General features: G+C 34.7%; 2 protein-coding genes across 3 annotated transcripts in view; one reads left to right on the plus strand and one right to left on the minus strand.

The window, feature by feature from the left end:
- cyfip1 (cytoplasmic FMR1 interacting protein 1) overlaps positions 1-18418 on the plus strand; it is a 53446-nt gene extending 35028 nt beyond the window's left edge. Inside the window, exons 24-31 of the mRNA XM_051112143.1 lie at positions 6426-6569; positions 7148-7238; positions 9897-10027; positions 15012-15084; positions 15198-15292; positions 17113-17351; positions 17454-17601; positions 17683-18418. Coding sequence (XP_050968100.1) covers positions 6426-6569; positions 7148-7238; positions 9897-10027; positions 15012-15084; positions 15198-15292; positions 17113-17351; positions 17454-17601; positions 17683-17847 — 1086 coding nt within the window. The 3' untranslated portion in view covers positions 17848-18418. The remainder of the gene's footprint in view (positions 1-6425; positions 6570-7147; positions 7239-9896; positions 10028-15011; positions 15085-15197; positions 15293-17112; positions 17352-17453; positions 17602-17682) is intronic.
- Positions 886-4740, minus strand: LOC127166677 (fibronectin type III domain-containing protein 9). Of its 2 annotated transcripts, none has more exons than XM_051112144.1 (2): positions 4361-4740; positions 886-2160 (listed from the first exon to the last, which is right to left on the minus strand). In XM_051112144.1, exons 1-2 carry the CDS (start codon positions 4444-4446, stop codon positions 1428-1430), a joined length of 819 nt encoding a protein of 272 aa, XP_050968101.1. In that variant the 5' UTR covers positions 4447-4740; the 3' UTR covers positions 886-1427. The 2 variants fall into 2 exon arrangements, with proteins under 2 accessions (XP_050968101.1, XP_050968102.1); XM_051112145.1 differs by having other exon boundaries at positions 4339-4740.
- Positions 18419-19519: the final 1101 nt, after the last annotated feature.

The raw sequence follows: 19519 nt of genomic DNA on the forward strand, positions 1-19519 counted from the left end.
ATTATGTAGAAATATAAATGTATAAAATAAATTATGCTTCTGATATGACTAAATTTAACATTTGGTACTGTTTCTTAAAGTACAACAATCTTTTTCAAATGATAATGGTAGCACTTTACAATAACGTGTCATTTGTTACCATTAGTTAATGTATAAACTAACATGAATAAATAATGAACAGAACATTTATTACACTATTTATTCATCTTAATGTTAGTTCATAAAAATACATTCATTCAATGTTCATGTTAGTTCACAGAAGTTAACTTCCTGAAAAAAAATGTACAGATAATTTACTCATCCCCTTTTCATCCAAGATGTCTTTCTTCTTCAGTTGTAAAGAAATTGTTTCTTGAGGAAAACATTTCAGGATTTCTCTCCATATAGTGGATTTCTATGGTGCCCTGGAGTTTGAACTTCCAAAATGCAGTTTAAATGCAGCTTCAAATGGCTCTAAATGATCGCAGCCGAAGAAGAAGGGTCTTATCTAGCAAAACGATCTGTTATTTTCTAAAAAAAAAACTGACAGTTAATGTACCTTTTAACCTCTTGTCTAGCTCTGCATAAACTGTGTATGCTGGTTCAAGACAGTTAGGGTAGGTCTAAAAAAATCGTATTTTCTCCTCTAACTTCAAAATCATCCTACATCGCTGCAGAAGTACAGACCCAGTGTTTACAAAGTGAATGTGCAAAAAAGATCAATCGGTTTTGAAGGTGGAGAAGAAAATGAGATGGGAGTTTTTTGACATACCCTAACTGTCTTGAACCAGAATACACAGTTCATGCATAGAGACAAGATGAGCGTTTGAGGTTAAAAAGTATATAAATTGTAATTTTTTTTAGAAAATAACTGATCGTTTTGCTAGATAAGACACTTCTTCCTGGACTGGGATCGTTTAGAGCCCTTTGAAGCTGCATTTAAACTGCATTTTGGAAGTTTAAACTCAGAGGCACCATAAAAGTCCACTATATGGAGAGAAATCCTGAAATGTTTCCCTCAAAAAACATCATTTCTTTACGACTGAAGAAAGAAAGACATGAACATCTTTGATGACAAGGGGGTGAGTAAATTATCTGTACATTTATGTTCTGGAGGTGGGGGTATAAATGAATGCAAATGTTATAAATAATGTAAACTTTCATTTATTCTGATACTGAATGCATTTAACTCATGTTAACAAACTGTAAAGGTGTACCAAAAAAAACAAAAAAAACCCTGCGGTTTGTAAAATTGTATTGAAAGCCAAAGGGTGTCCTTCAGTTTTCATCTGACATTTAAATGCTGATTTAACCCCGTCAGCCTATTTCTACTGTCAGAGTCTTATTTTTTCAAAATGGTTTCAACCCTGGTGATTGTCCTCATTGTGTACGTTCTAATAGTTTGGATTTTTGGGGTCAGTGCATTAAATAACAATCTGGCGTCCCAGTTATTCTGACCCGGGGCCAAATCTTTGTTTGTTACTTGGTGTGCGAAGTTCACGACCCTGGCCGTTAGCCATTTCTCTGCCGTGCTCTGACCGAAAAGGATTCTCAATTACCGTTGCGTTCTGAGAGTCTTCCCCTGCACAACCGGGCGTGTACAGACTTTTTCTTCCTTCGCTTCCCATGTTTGTCCCCATTGGGGTCAGAGCCAGGTGTGGAGGGTTGGGACCTGACTGGCTGCCTCTTTCTGGGTCCCTCTTTGTTGGACACATGGTGTGGAGACATCCCCAAAGCAGAGCCACGGCAATTATCAGTAACAAGATGCTGCTGGCCAGCCAGACTCCCATCGCCAGCTCTCTGCCGCTCTCTCCGAGCTCAGCGCCCTCATCTAGGGTGCTAAAGACCTGGCACTGCTCTCTGGTGGGATTGGCGGACTGGCAGGTGACGCAGAGGATGTACGTGGTCTGTGGACTGAGGTTGCCCAGACTGGTGGACGTCTGGCTTACGGGAACCCTGTCCTCCCGCAGAAAGCTCTTGCGAGTGTAACCCATCAGCAAGCTGTTCCAGTTCGGGTGATACATGACGCTATAGAACGTGTCCACGCAGCCTGGAGATGACGGCCAGCTGACGATGGCAGAGGTTGCTGTGATGTTTTGAATGGTGATAGTCATGTTGAGTTTTTGTAGGTTGAAACGTCCCTTATACACGTACAGTTTGATGATGTGGGCTTGTTTGACACTGGAAGAATAGAGAGGGGAAACAACATTCATTTAGATCAGTTCTAACCTTGAATGTAGTACAACAAGGCTTTAATAGATTAGTAATGGGCCTGCTTCTGGCATAAAAGCGTGTTTTTAAAGAACTGGAAAACCTCAGTTGTGTTTTTTAGGACTGAAATCGATTTTGAATTGAAATGCGCAGCTTTGTCGAAAGGATTTAATCAGAAAACACTGGCTAAGGATGAGTATCTGTGCTGTGCTTTTCTGTCTAATTTTTCTTTCATATTGTAAAAAATTAACATTGAAAGTGGTTGTGTAGGTAACACACTGGGTGGCTTTTTTCATGGTTATATCCTCTTTTGTAATTTCAATTTTCTTTTGTATTCAAGTACAATTGCCCTGCTCTATCATGGTGTTAGGAAAAGCAGATTTATCTAGATGGAAAAAGCACCAGGCTATTGAATACGAGAACAGATTTTTTTATTTATCCGCCTTGATTGCATTGTATCTAATTTTTTTTTTCTCTTCAAAACTAGGTATCTAAAGCAGGATTATGTGAATGAATTGAAGAGATTTTTCCAGTTGACATTACATTCATATATCTGGTTGCCAAAGAAAAAAAACTGGGATTCTCTCAAGTTATTAAAAATGCATGAGAGCACAATAAATGTAAATTTGAAGTTAAATGTAAAAAATTGATATAGATATAGATAGATGGATAGAAAGAGAGATAGATATGTATAGATTGTATTTTTTTTTTTTTTTTTTTTTTTTTTTTTTTTTTACATTTAACTTAAAATTTGCATACACACACACATATATGTATGTGTGTGTGTATACATGATCAAACACTGCTATTTTATTCTTTATTTTTCTCTATGTATAAACATTTTATTTTTAATAAAAAAGTTTGAGTTACTAAAAATGAATAGCATTAGAGCACAATAAATGTAAATTAAGTTAAATGTAAATAAATAAATAAATAAATATATATATATATATATATATATATATATATATATATATATATATATATATATATATATATATATATATATATATATGTGTATATAAAGACAATACAATTATTCACTGTTTTAATATTTAAGTTAAATAAATAAAGTTCAATGTAAATAAATAAATGTATAAATGTGTGTGTGTGTGTGTGTGTATATATATATTTATATATTATATATGTGTATATATATATATATATATATATATATACACACACAATTATTTATTCAGTCTTAACTGTTTTAATATCAGTCATACATTAGGCATGATCAAACACTGCTGCATGACTATGTTATTCATTTTTCTCTATTTATAAACATTTTATTTTTAGGAAAAAAAATTGAGTTTGAGTTATTGAAAATGAATAGCATTAGAGCACAATAAATGTAAATTTTAGGTTCAATGTTACACACACACACACACACACACACACACACACACACACATATATATATATAAAATGCATGACAGATATTAAAACAGTCATAAACATTTATATATAGATATATATAAATAAGTAAATAAATAAAATATATATATTCATAAATTTATTCAGTCTTACCTGTTTTAATATCAAACACTGCCGCATGACTATTTTATTCTTTATTTTTCTATATTTATAAACATCTATTTTTAATATCTTCTGCTTCATTTGTTCAAGGATTTGCTGCTTTAAAATTTCTGGATATTTATCTTTTGCTTAAAACGTGTATTTGTTTCTTCTTAATAGTTGCCATTTGTTTGTTTTTTTTGTTTTTTTTTTCACGCCACTCAAGCCTTTGGTTTGTTTGAAGCCCATTAACTCAGTCAATAAATCACCACATTGGACTTGGTGTGGATGAGTGGTGACCCTGTACGCTACACACGCACGCTGTAATTACTCGGCAGTCAGCACCGTATGAAAGCTTGAACACTAATCATTTTCATCTTCCAGAAGCACACTGTCAATAACGCTTAGAGAGGTCTGGGGAAAACAGGACATGTATTTTCTCACACTTGTCGCTCCTTCAATTTTTTTCAAATCCACACAGATTGTTTTAAGTAGTATTTTCAGTCAGTACTTGTCTGAAATTTACCATTGTTCACAGGTAATCCACACCTATTTTTTTCTGTTTTCCAAGAGAGACACAAGTGTCTCCGGGAAAACTGAGACTGAGAGATAAAGGAGGAAAAATCTTACCGTAAAAGATTAGAAGACTCACTTCATGTACAGATCGTCAAGCTGTTGCAGACAGAATCCCCCTGAAGCGTTCAGAGAGTATGACCTGTAGCTGTCTCTGTTTGGCATGGCTCAGGTCTCCTGCAGACAGAGCTCCACATCCACACCGCTGCACAGAAAAGCTCCTCTATCTGATTAGAACAGCAGACGGCACATAAAGCAGAGAAGAGAGAGAGAGAGAGAGAGAGAGAGTGCAGCGGGGAGGGGGAGACGACACATCAATGTTTTGCGTAGAATGCATTTTAAACAGAATTACAGCTGGGAGAGCTTGAACTCTCTCATTCATCCTCTATCTCTTACATATCCTTGCTCCCTTAATCATTGGAGAAAAACATGGCACTTTTCCTCCCCCACTTTGCTCTCAATTACTCCCTCAGACTGGTGACCTGTTTCCCTTGACTCACTGTCACAACACCTACAGACATGTATGCTCATGAATTTGATTAATCATTAATCGGTCAATTTGCAAGTACTGTATTCTAATTAAAAGAACTGAAGGAAGCATATTTCTTACTAGCCATTGTTTAAAAACCTTTATTTAATACTTATCAATGCTGCATTTACTTATAATACAGTAAAACAGTAATATTGTGAAATATTATTGCAGTTTGAAATAAGTTTTTGGTAAGGTGATAAAAGAACAGAATTTATTTAAAAATGAAATCTTTTGTAACAATTTTCTGTTCAAATGTTTTGGATCAGTAAGATTTTTGTAATGTTGTTTTGTTTTTTTTGTTTTTTTAAAGAAGTCTTTTCTGCTTATCAAGTCTGCATTTATTTATTTAAAAACAGAAATATTGTAATATTCAAATATTATTGCAATTTAATATAGTGGTTTTCTATTTTATATACTTTCAAATAGAACTTCCTGTGATGCAAAGCTGAATTTTCAGCATCATTATTCCAATAGTTTTTTTTATTTATTATCAATGTTGGAAACAGTTGTGCTGCTTAAATTTTTTTTTTTTTTTTTGAACTTGCAATACTTTTTTATTTATTTATTTTTTTTTAGGAATCTTGGATGAATAGAACATTACAGCATTTTTTTAAAATATAAATCTTTTGTAATAATATACACTACTGTTTAAAGTTTGGGGTCAGTAATTTTTTTTCTTTTTTTCTTTCTTTGTAAGAAATTAATACTTTTATTAATCAAGGATGTGTTAAATGGATACAACATGATAGTAAAGACTTATATTGTTAGAAAAGAGTAAATGCTGTTCTTTTTAACTTTTTATTCATCATAGAATCAAAAAGTATCACAGGTTCCAAAAAAAAATAAAAAATGTTAAGCAGCACAACTGTTTCCAACATTGATAGTAAACCAGAATATTAGAATAATTTCTGAAGGATCATATAACACTGAAGACTGTAGTAATGGCTGATTAAAAATTCAGGTTTGAATCACAGAAATAAATCATATTTTAAAGTATATTAAAATAGAAAAGTGTTATTTCAAATTGCAATAATATTCAAACATTTCATAATATTACTTTTTTTGTATTTTTGATCAAATAAATGGAACTTTGAGCATAAAATCCCAAACTTTTGAATGGCAGTTTACACTACAGTAAAACCTTTTTTTTGTCTTTGAAAGAAATTAATACTTTTATTCAGTGAGGACTTATATTGTAGGAAAAGGTTTCAATTTTGAATAAATGCTGTTCTTTTTCTATTTTTGTTCATTAAATAATCCTGAAAAAAGTATCACAGGTTCCAAAAAACTGATTTAATCAGTATGTAGCATGTTTCCAATATTGATAATAAGTCAGAATAATTTCTTAAGGATCATGTGACACTAAAGACTGTAGTAATGGCTGATGAAAATTCAGCTTTGCGTAAAGAAATGGGTATCATATTAAGGTATATTTTAAATAGTGTTGCTTGTGTACTCATGTAAGAGACTTTATTTACATTATTTACTTTCATTACATGTACACATGACTAGGTGCCAAACAAATCAAACTCTGCCTCAACATGAAATATTTAGTTTTGTTCCAGGCATTCCATAACTTGCTCTTTTTTTTCTTTTTTTCATGATGATTCAGGCCTTGAATTTGGCGTACAGCAGCATATACGGCCTCTACCGGAACTTCCTAGGACCTCCACATATTAAGGCGATTTGCAGACTTCTAGGATACCAGGGCATTGCAGTAGTGATGGAAGAGCTGTTAAAGGTCGTCAAAAGCCTGGTACGTGCATAAGCATGCAAATTGAAGTTTATGGAGATACGGGGGGCTTTTGCTAGACCCTAGACGTAATCTTTTTTTCTAATTGGCTGCTCTCAAACATGTGAGAAGAAATGCATGGTTTATTTAATTCATGTTCAGTCACATTCCTAGTAGAAATTCTCAATTAATGCCTTAAAGGAGAAATCCACTTCCAGAACAGCAATTCACAAATAATTTACTCACCCCCTTGTCATCCAAGATGTTCATGTCTTCTTTCTTCAGTCGTGAAGAAATTATGGTTTTTGAGGAAAGCATTTCAGGATTTTTCTTCATAAAATAGACTTAATTCTCCTTTAATTATAAGATGGAGTCATGGATTTGATTCTCAGTAATGCATGCATATGATATGGTCTATACCAAATTTCTGTTATCATGATGCGTCAGATCATTCACAGGTATCTTAATTGAATCAAACCATTGTTGGACTGAATTTTACACCACTAAAGGATAAAGAATACAAGATACTTTAAGATGTGTGGGCATTAGCAAAATGTTTTCTGAAATCACCTTGTCATCTTGTTTTTTTTTTTCTGGTGCAGCTTCAGGGCACCATTCTGCAGTACGTGAAGACCCTGATGGAAGTGATGCCCAAGATATGCCGCCTGCCTCGCCACGAGTACGGCTCGCCAGGTGAAAATTGCATACTTTGGACAATCTTAAGCACTTTGACCCTTTGTAAATATGAGCTCCCACTATCACCAAATAGAAGATAAACACTGAATTATTAAGCTTTCCTAAATCCAACTGTCTGTGGTGTTTGTCAATCACACTGGTGATTTTAGCACAGCTTACACAGCAGACAAGGAGTGTTTTATAAGACTTATCAGACCCCTCTTTACTTGAGGTGCTTTGGTAATTGCCTCTTGCTCGCTTTCTCCCTTTCTTTGTTTGTTATTTCTTTCCGGGTGACCATACTGAGAGGGTGCTCTCAACACTGAAATCATGACAGTGTCTGATTATGTGGGCTTCAGACAGCCTGGACAAAAAGAAATGAAAAGAAAAATGACATAAAGTGGGTGGAGGACAGAGAAAGGCAAAGGGTAGAAAAACGTCAAAGGGTCCGTAAATGTAGTTAAAGGCTGCTGGCTTCTGAGAATATTACTTATTTTTAGATTCTTTGACGTAACAGGATTAACAAATGAAAGGAACCTTAAGAACAGTGAGCCACTGGTAGAGTCCTACTGTTCTTCTGCAATTATAAGTGTATGAGAGTATATAAGATATGAACAAAATGTGTCTCTATACATAAATGCATCAAGATGTCTTGTTTTCCAGTTCAAATCTAAAGATCCTTAAATCAAGAAAAATGAAGTTCATGTTTAAAGGGATAGTTCACCCAAAAATTAAAATTAGCCATTATTTACTTACCCTCCCGGCATCCTATGTGTATATGACTGACTTCTTTCAGGGTAATCCAGTAGGGTTGTGACGATGAGGAAATTTCCCCACCGGTTAATCGACATGTGACAACACCGGTAATACCGGTATCACCGTGGGGGTGGGGGTTCCTCTTTTCCTCTTTTTTTCTGCGTTTAAATAGCTTATAAATGCGTGCGTATTATACTTTCACTTTCAGTTTTGCGGGAATTGGCAATTCGGCGTCAATTGTTTGAATGGACGACAACGAAAGTACAAAAAAAAAAAAAAAATCACTGATATTAAACCGAACTTTTATTAACATAACGAAAAAAAAAAAACACAACGCCATTCTCTTTCTGTAAATTCGACTCCTCTCGTTCTCCTCACGTGATAAATGAAATATGACGCAATGTAGCCATGTTCAGTTTTTAATTATAGTGCATGCTCTCGTCTTAAGTAAATTATTTAGAATTATATTTTCCATTTTAATTCAAATAAATATTTAATAAAAAAACAAATACTTAAAAAAAAAAAAAAAAAAAAAAAAAAAATGTGGGGACGGTGTCACGGTGGAAAAGTGATGTCACCGGTGTTGCGTCTTAAAACCGGTAACACCGTCAACACCGTCTATCGTGGCAAGCCTATAATCCAGTCGGAGTTATATTAAAAATTATCCTAGCACTTCCAAGCTTGAAAATGGCATAGACGGGTGTTTTTCTTCATCAGTCCAAAACAAGTCCAATAAAGTGCATCCATCCATAAGAAAAAGTGCCTCAAATGGTTCCGGGGGGTGAAATAAAGACCTCCTGTAGTGAATCGATGCATTTTTTTCTAAGAAAATTATCCATATTTAAAACGTAATCACTTTAATCTAGCTTGGGATTTTACACGAAAGTAGCTCCAGGTGGATGACGTATGATGGTGGTGTTGCGCATGTGCCAGAGACTCACACAAACCAACGTTTGTTTACAGGAGCAAAGGAAGCAAAGTTTCTTTACTTTAGCAAAGGAAAACCTCTGCAAATCCTCAAATTCTTCTTTACAAATCCTTGTTTTGTGCTTCGAGTTCATGACCATTGTTTTGGTCTCTCCCCTGTGCGTCTGCATTCGTCACTTACGAGTGCCACATATGCAATGCCACCCCCCCCGGCTCCGTGTGAGGTACTTTTTGTTATGAGTGGATGCACTTTATTGAACTTGTTTTGGACTGATGAAGAGAAAAACCCATCTATGCTATTGTAAAGCTTGGAAATGCCAGAATAATTTCTAATATAACTCCAGTTGGATTCATCTGAAAGAAGGAAGTCATATACATCTAAGATGCCTGGAGGCTGAGTAAATAATGGGCTAATTTTCATTTTTGGTGAACTATTCCTTTAAAGAATGAAAGAAAATGTCTTTTCCCTTGAATTATGTTGATTTTTCTGAGACCATTAGCAGATATTTGTCCTTGTTTGAATCATAAACTCTCATGTTATGTCATTTTGCTCAAGTGAATGTATCCTGATTTAAAAATCTAGATATTTGCACTTGAAAACAAGATACTTATTGAGGAAGAATATGACTTTTTTTTTTTTTTGTAATGTGATCAGAAGGTTCAGAGTATATATTGATGTTCCCTTCTTAAAATATTTTACTTCATTTTAAAGAGGTCTTAAAATCTTAAATTTACCTTTATAAAACCTGCAGAAACCCTGATACTCACATGCGCTGATCAAGACAAGGTTAGTTTTAGCTCCTAGAACAATATTACTTTCAACTAGACAAATTGGTTTTAGGAGTTAAATTATTAGGGGATGTTCATCCCGGAACGGGACCTGTTTAACTGTGCACTGTGCAAATAGAGGACTATTTATAATTCACCAGTTCCTAAAACAACCAAAATTAGAGTGTGATTATAGTGGAGTATGATTTTGTCTCTTGGATGCAGGTATTCTGGAGTTCTTCCACCACCAGTTGAAGGACATTGTGGAGTATGCTGAGCTGAAGACTGTGTGCTTCCAGAACCTAAGGGAAGTTGGAAACGCTTTGCTCTTCTGCCTGCTGAGTGAACAAAGCTTGGTATGACCACTGAGCATTCACACTATACTACAGAAATTTGTTCTCACTGCATTGCTAAACCATGCCTTAAAAACAGTACTGACCAATCTTATTTTAGCAACTATTGCCACCTGGCATAATCTTTACTTTAAAGAGGAATTTTAAGATTATGCAAGAATATCCAATCTTATTATTACCACTTTCAATACATAAGCTAAGCAGAGGGTCAATGCCGTCACCAAACAGATCTTTTTTAGAAGATTGATATTGTGGTTTTGAAATATTTTTCTTAGAGTGTAGTAGTGAGCTTTACCTATTAACTTCTTTTGTGGTTTGGCACCTTTCAGATTCTCGTCTTTGTGCTGTGACATTTAAATGTGTCCTGTAGTGCGTTAATTAGGTGTAGTTAATTAAAGGGTACCTATTATGCCCCTTTTTTACAAGATGCAGTATTGGACTTTGGTGTCCCCAGAATGTGTCTATTACGTTTCAGCTCAAAATACCCCACAGATAATTTATTAAAACATGAGGAAAATGTTGGTTTTGGGGCGTGTCTAAAAAAGAGCTCTTTTGGTGTGTATCACTTGAAATGCAGCTGAACTGCATATTCTTGCCCTGTCATCAGAAGAGGGCGTCGTGTATACATCTCTGCTTTGCATACCTACAGCAATAAAGAGTGAGAGTGAGAGAACTGGGGTTCAGCAGTACATATGGGAGGCCAAAAGTGGGACGAAACCGTGTGATGTTATCATGGAACTGATTAATTAAAATACTTTGATAAGGTGTGCACACAAATACATTTAAAACGTTAGCTAAGCACTATAATGACATGGCATTCACAAAGCAGTCTGAAGTGAAATGATTTGCGCGAACTTAAACCTATTTAGGTAGATTTTGAGGCGTATTACGTTTAAAAATAAAAGTAATCCACTGTGTCCACAGTGGCTCAGATGTTGGGAGAAAATGAAGACTCCATCCAAACACAGAACGCTGGGATTGCTTACAACAGTGGTTTTCAAACCGGTCCTGCAAGCTCCCCCAACACTGTACATTTTTTAGGTCTTACATATCTGACACACCTATTTCAGGTCTTGCTGTCTCTACTAATGAGATGAATCAGGTGTGATAGATGAGGGAGACACAGAAAACGTGCAGTGTTGGGGCTGCTCGTAGGACCAGTTTGAAAACCAATGGCTTATGAGACATTGTTGATGTTACAGGTGAGGGCAGGAACTATGGCATTGAAGGACTGTCAGTCAGTGGCTGTGGGTGGGGCCTAAACAATGTGATGTCACACTGCTTCAAAAATCAAAACAGCATGCCTAGTCAGACTGATTTGGTTACAGTAATGACTTTATCTTTTTGGGGGTAATTTCTCAACCCATTTGATTAGATTAATTGTGATTTAATTAGATTAATCAGCACATCATGTAATTAATTAGATTAAATTACTTTGATTAATATATACACACATCCATATTTACAGACATACATTCACATATATACACTACCATTCAAAAGTTTTTTTGTAAATAAGTCTCTTTTGTTCATCAAGCCTGCTTTTTTTGTTCATTTGATCCAAAGTACAATATTTTTACTATTTAAAATGTTTTCATGTATAAGGTATTCCTGTGATTTCAAAGCTGAATTTTTGGCATCATTACTCCAGTCACATGATCCTTCAGAAATCATTCTATTATTCTGCTTTGCTGCTCAAAAACATTTATTATTATGTTGAAAACAGCTTAGTAGATTTTTTTATAGAATGTTACAAAAGTTTTTTTGTTCAGATAAATGCTGATCTTTTGATCTTTCTATTCATCAAAGAATCCTGAAAAAATGTACTCAACTGTTTTAAATATTGATAATAATAATAATAATAATAGAAAATGTTTCTTTAACAGCTAGTCAGCATATTAGAATGATTTCTGAACGATCACTTAAGACTGGAGTAATGGTGCTGAAAATTTAGCTTTGATCACAGGAATAAATTATATTTTAAAATATATTCAAAAAGAAATCAGTTATTTTAAATAGTAAAATCTTTCACAATATTATTGCTTTTACTGTATTTCAAATAAAAAAAGCAGGCTTGCTGATCAGAAGGGAATTATCTAAAAAAAAAACCCATAAATTTTACTGTTCAAAAACTTTTGACTGCTAGTGTACATGTTTTTATATATATGTATGTATGTGAATAAAATTTTGTATAGCGTAAACAGCACAGGTGACTTCCATTATTTGGTCTGCCTCCTGCTGAGTGTTTAGGATGTCTGAATCTGACACACTGTTGTCATGGGAACACATCTGCAGTTGTGTTGCATGTGGCAGCACTGTCAGTTTCTCCATGTCAGATTTCAACCCTTTTAAGATGTTTTAAACAAACCCTTATGTGCATATTTTCTGTATAGAGCTGTCGTTTCTTGGCGCTAGCAATGTAGTCTTCATTGCTTCTCATTTTCTGTTCTTTTTAGTCTCAATGGCAACTAATCTTTTTAATCAAAAGTGATGAATCATCACATACTTTGACATCTTTTTTTATATGATTTAATTTGAAGAAATGTTTGTTCTCCCAAAAACAGGCCATTCAGTTGCTTGGCAAACTTTCACTGTGTGTTCCACAGCTTAATGTGTTTAGTTTGATTTGTAATTTGTTAACAAGTTTATCCCCTTTAGGGCACAAATAAATCACAGCTTCCAACCCGCAGTAAATGACTAAGAGTGGCTGAATACAGAGACTGACATCAGCTAGGTTTACTTATTATTGAGATAGTTAACGGCTTTAAAAGAGAAGTTCACTTCCAGAACAAAAATTTACAGACAATTTACTCACCCCCTTGTCATCCAAGATGTTCATGTCTTTCTTTCTTCAGGTGTAAAGAAATTTTTTTGAGGAAAAAATTTCAGGAATGTTCTCCATATAGTGGACTTCAGGGGTGGCTGCGAGTTTGAACTTCCAAAATGCAGTTTAAATGCAGCTTCAAAGTGCATTCAATCCCAGCTGAGGAAGAAAAGTCATATCTAGTGAAACAATCAGTTATTTTCTAAACAAAATTGACAATTTATATACTTTTTAACCTCAAATGCTCATCTTGTCTAGCTCTGTGTCAACTCTGTGCATTCCGGGTCAATACAGTTAGGGTATGTTTTTTCTCCTCCAACTTCAAAATCGTTGTTTTACCCTTTTTTGTACAGGGTTTTTGACCCTCCTTGCGCATTCACTTTGGAAACACTGGATCGGTACTTCTGCAGTGATGTAGGATGATTTTAAAGTTGAAGGAGAAAATGAGATGGGAGTTTTTCGACATACCCTAACTGTATTATAGCTAGACAAGATGATCATTTGAGGTTAAAAAATATGTAAATTGTCCATTTTATTTTAGAAAATAACTGAAAATAACCTCCTTCCTTGGCTGGGATCATTTAGAGCCCTTTGAAGCTGCATTTAAAATGGTTTTTGGAAGTTAAAACTCATGGGCACCATAGAAAAATCCTGAAATGTTTGCCTCAAAGAAACATTTTCTTTATGAAACGTCTTGCAACGTCTTGGATGACAAGGGAATTATCTGTAAATTTATGTTCTGGAAGTGAACTTTTTTTAACTTTCAACATTAAGTTTTTAGGTTAAAATGTATTTATGCATAAGAGACGGGTGATTCAGCTAATGCTTCATCATTTTGTAATCATATAGCTTTTTTGCACTTCTTTAACACAGTTTGCATTAAAATAAATAATACCACCGAACTAAAACACACCATATAGAGAGATTTTTAGTAATTTGTATATTTATTCCTCTCTTTTTATATTGAATTTCATTGTTTTTGTCCCCTCCCCCCCTTAAATCCCAATTTAACACCTAGATATATTTCAAGAATTTAATAATTTAGTATCAGTTCAATTCGTTGAGTTCATTATCAATAATTGATGATTAAAACATTTAAGATCTTTGAAGAAGCTGGTTGGGTTTTCACTGCATAATGGATGGAACATCACTCCAGCATGGCTGAGAATATCTAACATTCATCCAGACACCCATGAGACTTTTCACAGATGTGATAAGCTGCTGTTTAATTGTCAACCATTAGTCACAATTACTAAAGTTACCCAGGGACATGCCGTCTTCTATCCTCCACATTAAACGTCAGCAATCAAGGTCTGGTAAAATAAAGTCTTGCTAGAGGAAATCGCTGTGACTGTGTAAAAGTACCTGCTCTGCCTGATGGCAAGGTCAATGCAATCAGGGCTGGCGGCTGTAATTCACTGCATTTTAATTTAAATGTCAACAGCCTCATCTGTAATAGCTCTTGTCAGTGGTGTGTGTGACTGCATGGCTCCATCTGCTGGAACCGTACCTGGTTACCATAGAAATCTGTGCCAAGGATTTCTCAAAGGCTTCATTGGACATGCCTTAAAACACCTTTTTGACATGAAGTGCTATAAATGTTTTTTCTTGTCACACACTGTTACATCACCCTCCTGTGCCACAACAGAAATGCTTTTTTTTGCTCTAGCATGTGCTACAGTATAAATAAATGATGCCAGGTACTGCAAGAGGTAGTTTGAGGATAGCTAAATAAAATAAACAAACCATACTTGTATAAATATATATATACTCTATATATATATATATATATATATATATATATATATATATATAATTTAGCAGGTTCACCTAAGATTGCTTTAAAGGAATAGTTCACCCAGAAATGAAAATTGTCATTAAATTTTTACCCTCATATCGTTCCAAATTTGTAAGACTTTCGTTCATCTTCAGAACACAAATTAAGATATTTTTGATGAAATCTGAGACCTTTCTGACCCTGCGTAGACAGCAAAATAATCAAAATAATCCACCAAAACTGATTATGCATGCACATGTCAGTGTCACTGTTGGCTTATTTGAATTTAAGTCATGCTTGAACACACTGTTTCATTGATAACTTTGCTTTTGCCCTCTTAAGATTGTGTTTCAGTTTCTGAAATGAGTTTTTCCCTTTTCCTGCAGTCTCAAGAGGAGGTGTGTGACTTGTTGCATGCAGCGCCCTTCCAGAACATCTTGCCAAGAGTTCACGTTAAAGGTAAGTTCATGTTTATGCATGTTTGCCGAGGATGTGCTGTATTTTTAGCATGCTTTATTTGAGCAGTTCCTCATACATATCCAATAATCCCTCTACAACCCACACTTGAGCAGAAGGTGAGCGTCTGGATGCAAAGATGAAGCGTTTGGAGGCCAAATACACGGCACTGCATATGGTGCCTCTAATTGAGCGTCTGGGAACCCCTCAGGTGGGTGAAACATCACTGCGCTGACAGCCGCTTTAGTCGTGCTCTGCTGCTTTACTGCCTCTGGTACACACATTTACTTATTATCATTAGCATCTCCAATTACACACTTAACTGCTGGTTTGATCTCATCCCTGAGCCTTCCAAGTTCATTTTTATTTATGAGTTGTGTCAGTGGTATTGGGCAAATTGATTATTTCCAAATAAATATGTTGATTTCTAAAGTTTACTTGAAGAAATGCGTATTAGTTCATCTTGGTAGCACAGCTAAATTCTGTTACTTTTTGATACATTAATTGGCATTTCTACAAAGGGAATACATAACAAATATTACACAAGTTGAAATTATGAGATGTAATGACTGACTGAGTCGAAATTATCATGCTTCTGAGATAACTGTCTGAAATTATGAGATAAAAAGCCATAATTAAGTTGAAATTGACAGTTGAAATTATGAGATACAATGAATGACAAGTCCAAATTATTATGCCTTGGTAAATCATGCTTTTTAAGATAATGATCTGAAATGATGAGATAAAAAGCCATAATTAAGTTGAAACTGACAAGTTAAAATTATGAGATAAAATAACTTTGACAAGTCAAATTATAATGCTTTGGTGAATCATGTTTTTTGAGATAATTCATCTCATAATTTCAGAGCTTTGTCTCAAAAAGCATGATTTACCAAAGCATAATAAGCTTGTCTTAGTTATGATTATGATCTCATAGTTCATACTTTGTCAATTTTAACTTAATTACTTTTTGTTTTTTTGTTTTTGTCCCATAATTTGGACAATCTTAAAAAGCATGATTTAGCAAAGCATGATACTTTCCACTTGTCATAATTATGATTTTCTCATAATTTCAGCTTTGTCAATTTAATTATGGATTTTTCTCTCATAATTTCAGATCTTTAAATTGAAATTAGCATAAGAAGTTGAAACTATGAGCTAAAAAGCTATTATTATGTTGAAACTGACATGAGTTGAAACAATAAGATAAAATCATAACTATGACAAGTCGAAATTATCATGCTTTTTAAAATAAAGATCTGAAATTATGACATTAAAAATACGAGATAATTAACTTGAAATTTACATAAACTGAAATTACGAGATAAAAAGCCATAAGTTAAAACTGACTAAATTGAAATTATGAGATAAAATCATAACTGTGACAAGCTGTGACAAATTATCATACTTTGGTAAATCATGCTTTTTTAGATATGATGAGATAAAAAAGCCATAATTAAGTTAAAGTTGACAAAATTTGAAATTATGAGAAGCCATATTTAAGTTTATTTAAGTAAAATGAAATTATGAGATAAAAACCCATAATTAAGTTGAAATTGACATTGAAATTATGAGGTAAAATCATAACTATGACAAGTCGAAATTACACTTTTGTTAAATCATGCTTTTTGAGATAAAGATCTGAAATAATGATATTAAAAGCTGTAATTAAGTTGAAATTGACAAATTGAAATTATGAGAAAATCATAACTATGAGAAGTTGAAATGATCATACTTGTTAAATCATGCTTTTTGAGAGTAAGATATGATATTATAAGATAAAAAGCCATAATTAAGTTGAAATTGGTATAAAATGAAATTATGAGATAAAATCATAACTATGACAAGTCAGAATTGTACAGTATAGTGATATCGCCACCTACTGTTCAAATATTATTAATAACTATAAATGTGTTTTGAAGGGCAAATCATCTGCTTTGACAAAATAAATACTGAAGTCACTCTTGATGCAGACTTGAGTGAGCCATACTGGTCTGATTTTAATCAATACCCTGTCTAATCTCTCATCAGCAAATTGCCATCGCCCGTGAAGGTGACCTGCTGACAAAAGAGCGGCTGTGCTGCGGTCTCTCCATATTCGAGGTCATCCTGACTCGCGTCCGCGGTTATCTGGACGACCCAATCTGGCGCGGCCCGTTACCCAGCAACGGCGTGATGCACGTGGACGAGTGCGTGGAGTTCCACAGGTTGTGGAGCGCCATGCAGTTTGTGTACTGCATCCCAGTGGGAGCTCACGAGTTCACTGTTGAGTGAGTGCAAACTGATCCCATGTTTTTCTCACCATGTAGAATAGCTGTTTACAGTAAGATTAAAATACTTGTGCCTTTTAAAGCATATTGATCCTCTTCTAGGCAATGCTTTGGAGATGGCCTGAACTGGGCTGGGTGCATGATAATCACATTGCTTGGACAGCACAGACGCTTTGATATCCTGGACTTCAGCTACCATCTTCTTAAAGTGCAGAAACATGATGGCAAAGATGAGATCATCAAGAGTGTGGTGAGTTTTTTTAATCAATGAGTTTGGTGTGTTTTTGCAGTCAAGACATCAACTAAACCATCTTTTCCCCTCCCATTTTAGCCTTTAAAGAAAATGGTTGACCGAATTCGCAAGTTCCAGGTTCTGAATGATGAAATCTTCGCAATTTTGAACAAGTACCTGAAGTCTGGAGATGGAGAGAACATGCCAGTAGAACATGTCCGTTGCTTTCAGCCTCCGATCCATCAGTCATTGGCCAGTAACTGAGATTGCCGTACATTTGCACCTATTAGAATTGGAAGAGATGGTAGAGGGGAACATATTTAGCAATAAGTTTAGGACCAGTTTCACTGCCACATTCTACTTAGAGACGCCTTTCTTACGCCAGCCTGAAGTGTTCACAGAGCCAGTAAGTTGCCTTGTGATTAGCCGACCGATTGGGACGCATTAATCAACTGTACCATTATTGGTTTTGAACATGTCTCAGGCTTTGGTAAATTAGGCAAAAATGTTTTAAAATGATCTAGACAAACACACCCCAATTTTACTTAGTGTATTTCAGGTTGATTTTATTTTGTACACACACTCGTGCCTTATTATAGATAATTGACTATTATCTTTTATATGTTAATGATAGCACAGCACTACTCATTTTCATGTTTTATAATTGGGGGAATACAGTGGAAAAGGGTTGGAAAATGGCCAAGTGGGTTTTATCAATCGATTATTTAAGCTTTTGCTGTGGTGAGAGACCGGCGGTATATTTCTATGTGGTGTTTTTGAATGATTGCATGCAAGATTTTTTTTTTTTCTTCTATTATCCTGAATAAAACTTAAAGCATAACCAAGTTCTTACTCTTAATAAATGTGCCTTTTTGTATTTGAATTATGTAATCAGATTTTAATTCAATAAATACGTATCAAAACCTGGTTTCCTTGGTTCGTTTTGCGGCATATTTACACTGATTGGACTAGTTCACACAAAATGAATATTGTCATTGTTTAATTAACCTGAGGGGCACCTGAGCCAGCTTATAAAGATCTTCAGGACTGCTGGAAAATCATCTTTGAAGACGTTGAAGAAGGTCGGAAATACATTTTGCAGAACATTGGGTCTCCCGGAGCAGGGTTGAAGATCTTTGGTCGTTGTGATTTATAATCTAATCATTATTTACAATTTACATTGTGCTTGTTGAACAAACTATTTAACGATTTTAATTAAAACATACTGGTAACACTTTTATAATAAGTATACATCATTATTTACAATCATTAACAAACTATTGTTGTTACTAGTTTCTAAGTGATGGGTCGTTCTTGAACGATTCGTTCATTTTGAACGAATCTTTAATGTGACTCGGGACGAATGAGTCGTCTCGGGGAGTGATTCGTTCAGTCGCGCATGCGCAATATGCTATTTGGTTCTGTACTGGAATTAGTTCACCTGTTTCGAGTCTTCGGGTTTTTAGAGTCGTTCGTTCATCTTATGGGGCTGTCACGTGATGAACTAACGACTCGAACCCGAAAACTTGTCAGATAAGAGGTAAGGTGAGCTAAACATAGACTAAAGACCCAGGTAAACAATTAATTAATCTTTTGTTTCTTATAGCATTATAGTTTTGTTTTGTTTGTAGTGTGATCAACGTTTGTGTAAGCAGTAGATGTGTTAGGGAGGTAACAGGTAACATTTTAATTATATTTTGCTAAAATGAACGAAATGACTCGAAAAAAGATTCGTTCATTTTGCTGAACGAGACTCAAAGGTCCGAGTCGGTAAAATGATCCGAACTTCCCATCACTAGTTTCTAAGCGGTAAGTTTACAGGCAGAAATCCGGCGTTAGGTGAGTAAACGCAATGGCCAATCACAGGTGTTGAAGAAATCAATAGATATGTCTGATTGGCTACATTGAGACAGAGCGACACGCGTCATAATCTAAA

Source organism: Labeo rohita, chromosome 6 (genome assembly GCF_022985175.1).
Source record: "Labeo rohita strain BAU-BD-2019 chromosome 6, IGBB_LRoh.1.0, whole genome shotgun sequence".
NCBI classification, from domain to species: Eukaryota; Metazoa; Chordata; class Actinopteri; order Cypriniformes; family Cyprinidae; genus Labeo; species Labeo rohita.

Excerpts from the sequence above, each read along its gene's own strand:
- LOC127166677 (XM_051112144.1), bottom strand. The coding sequence starts at position 4,446 with ATGCCAAACAGAGACAGCTACAGGTCATACTCTCTGAACGCTTCAGGG. Across the intron at positions 2,161-4,360 it reads CTTGACGATCTGTACATGAA|TGTCAAACAAGCCCACATCA; the intron begins GTGAGTCTTCTA and ends CTATTCTTCCAG.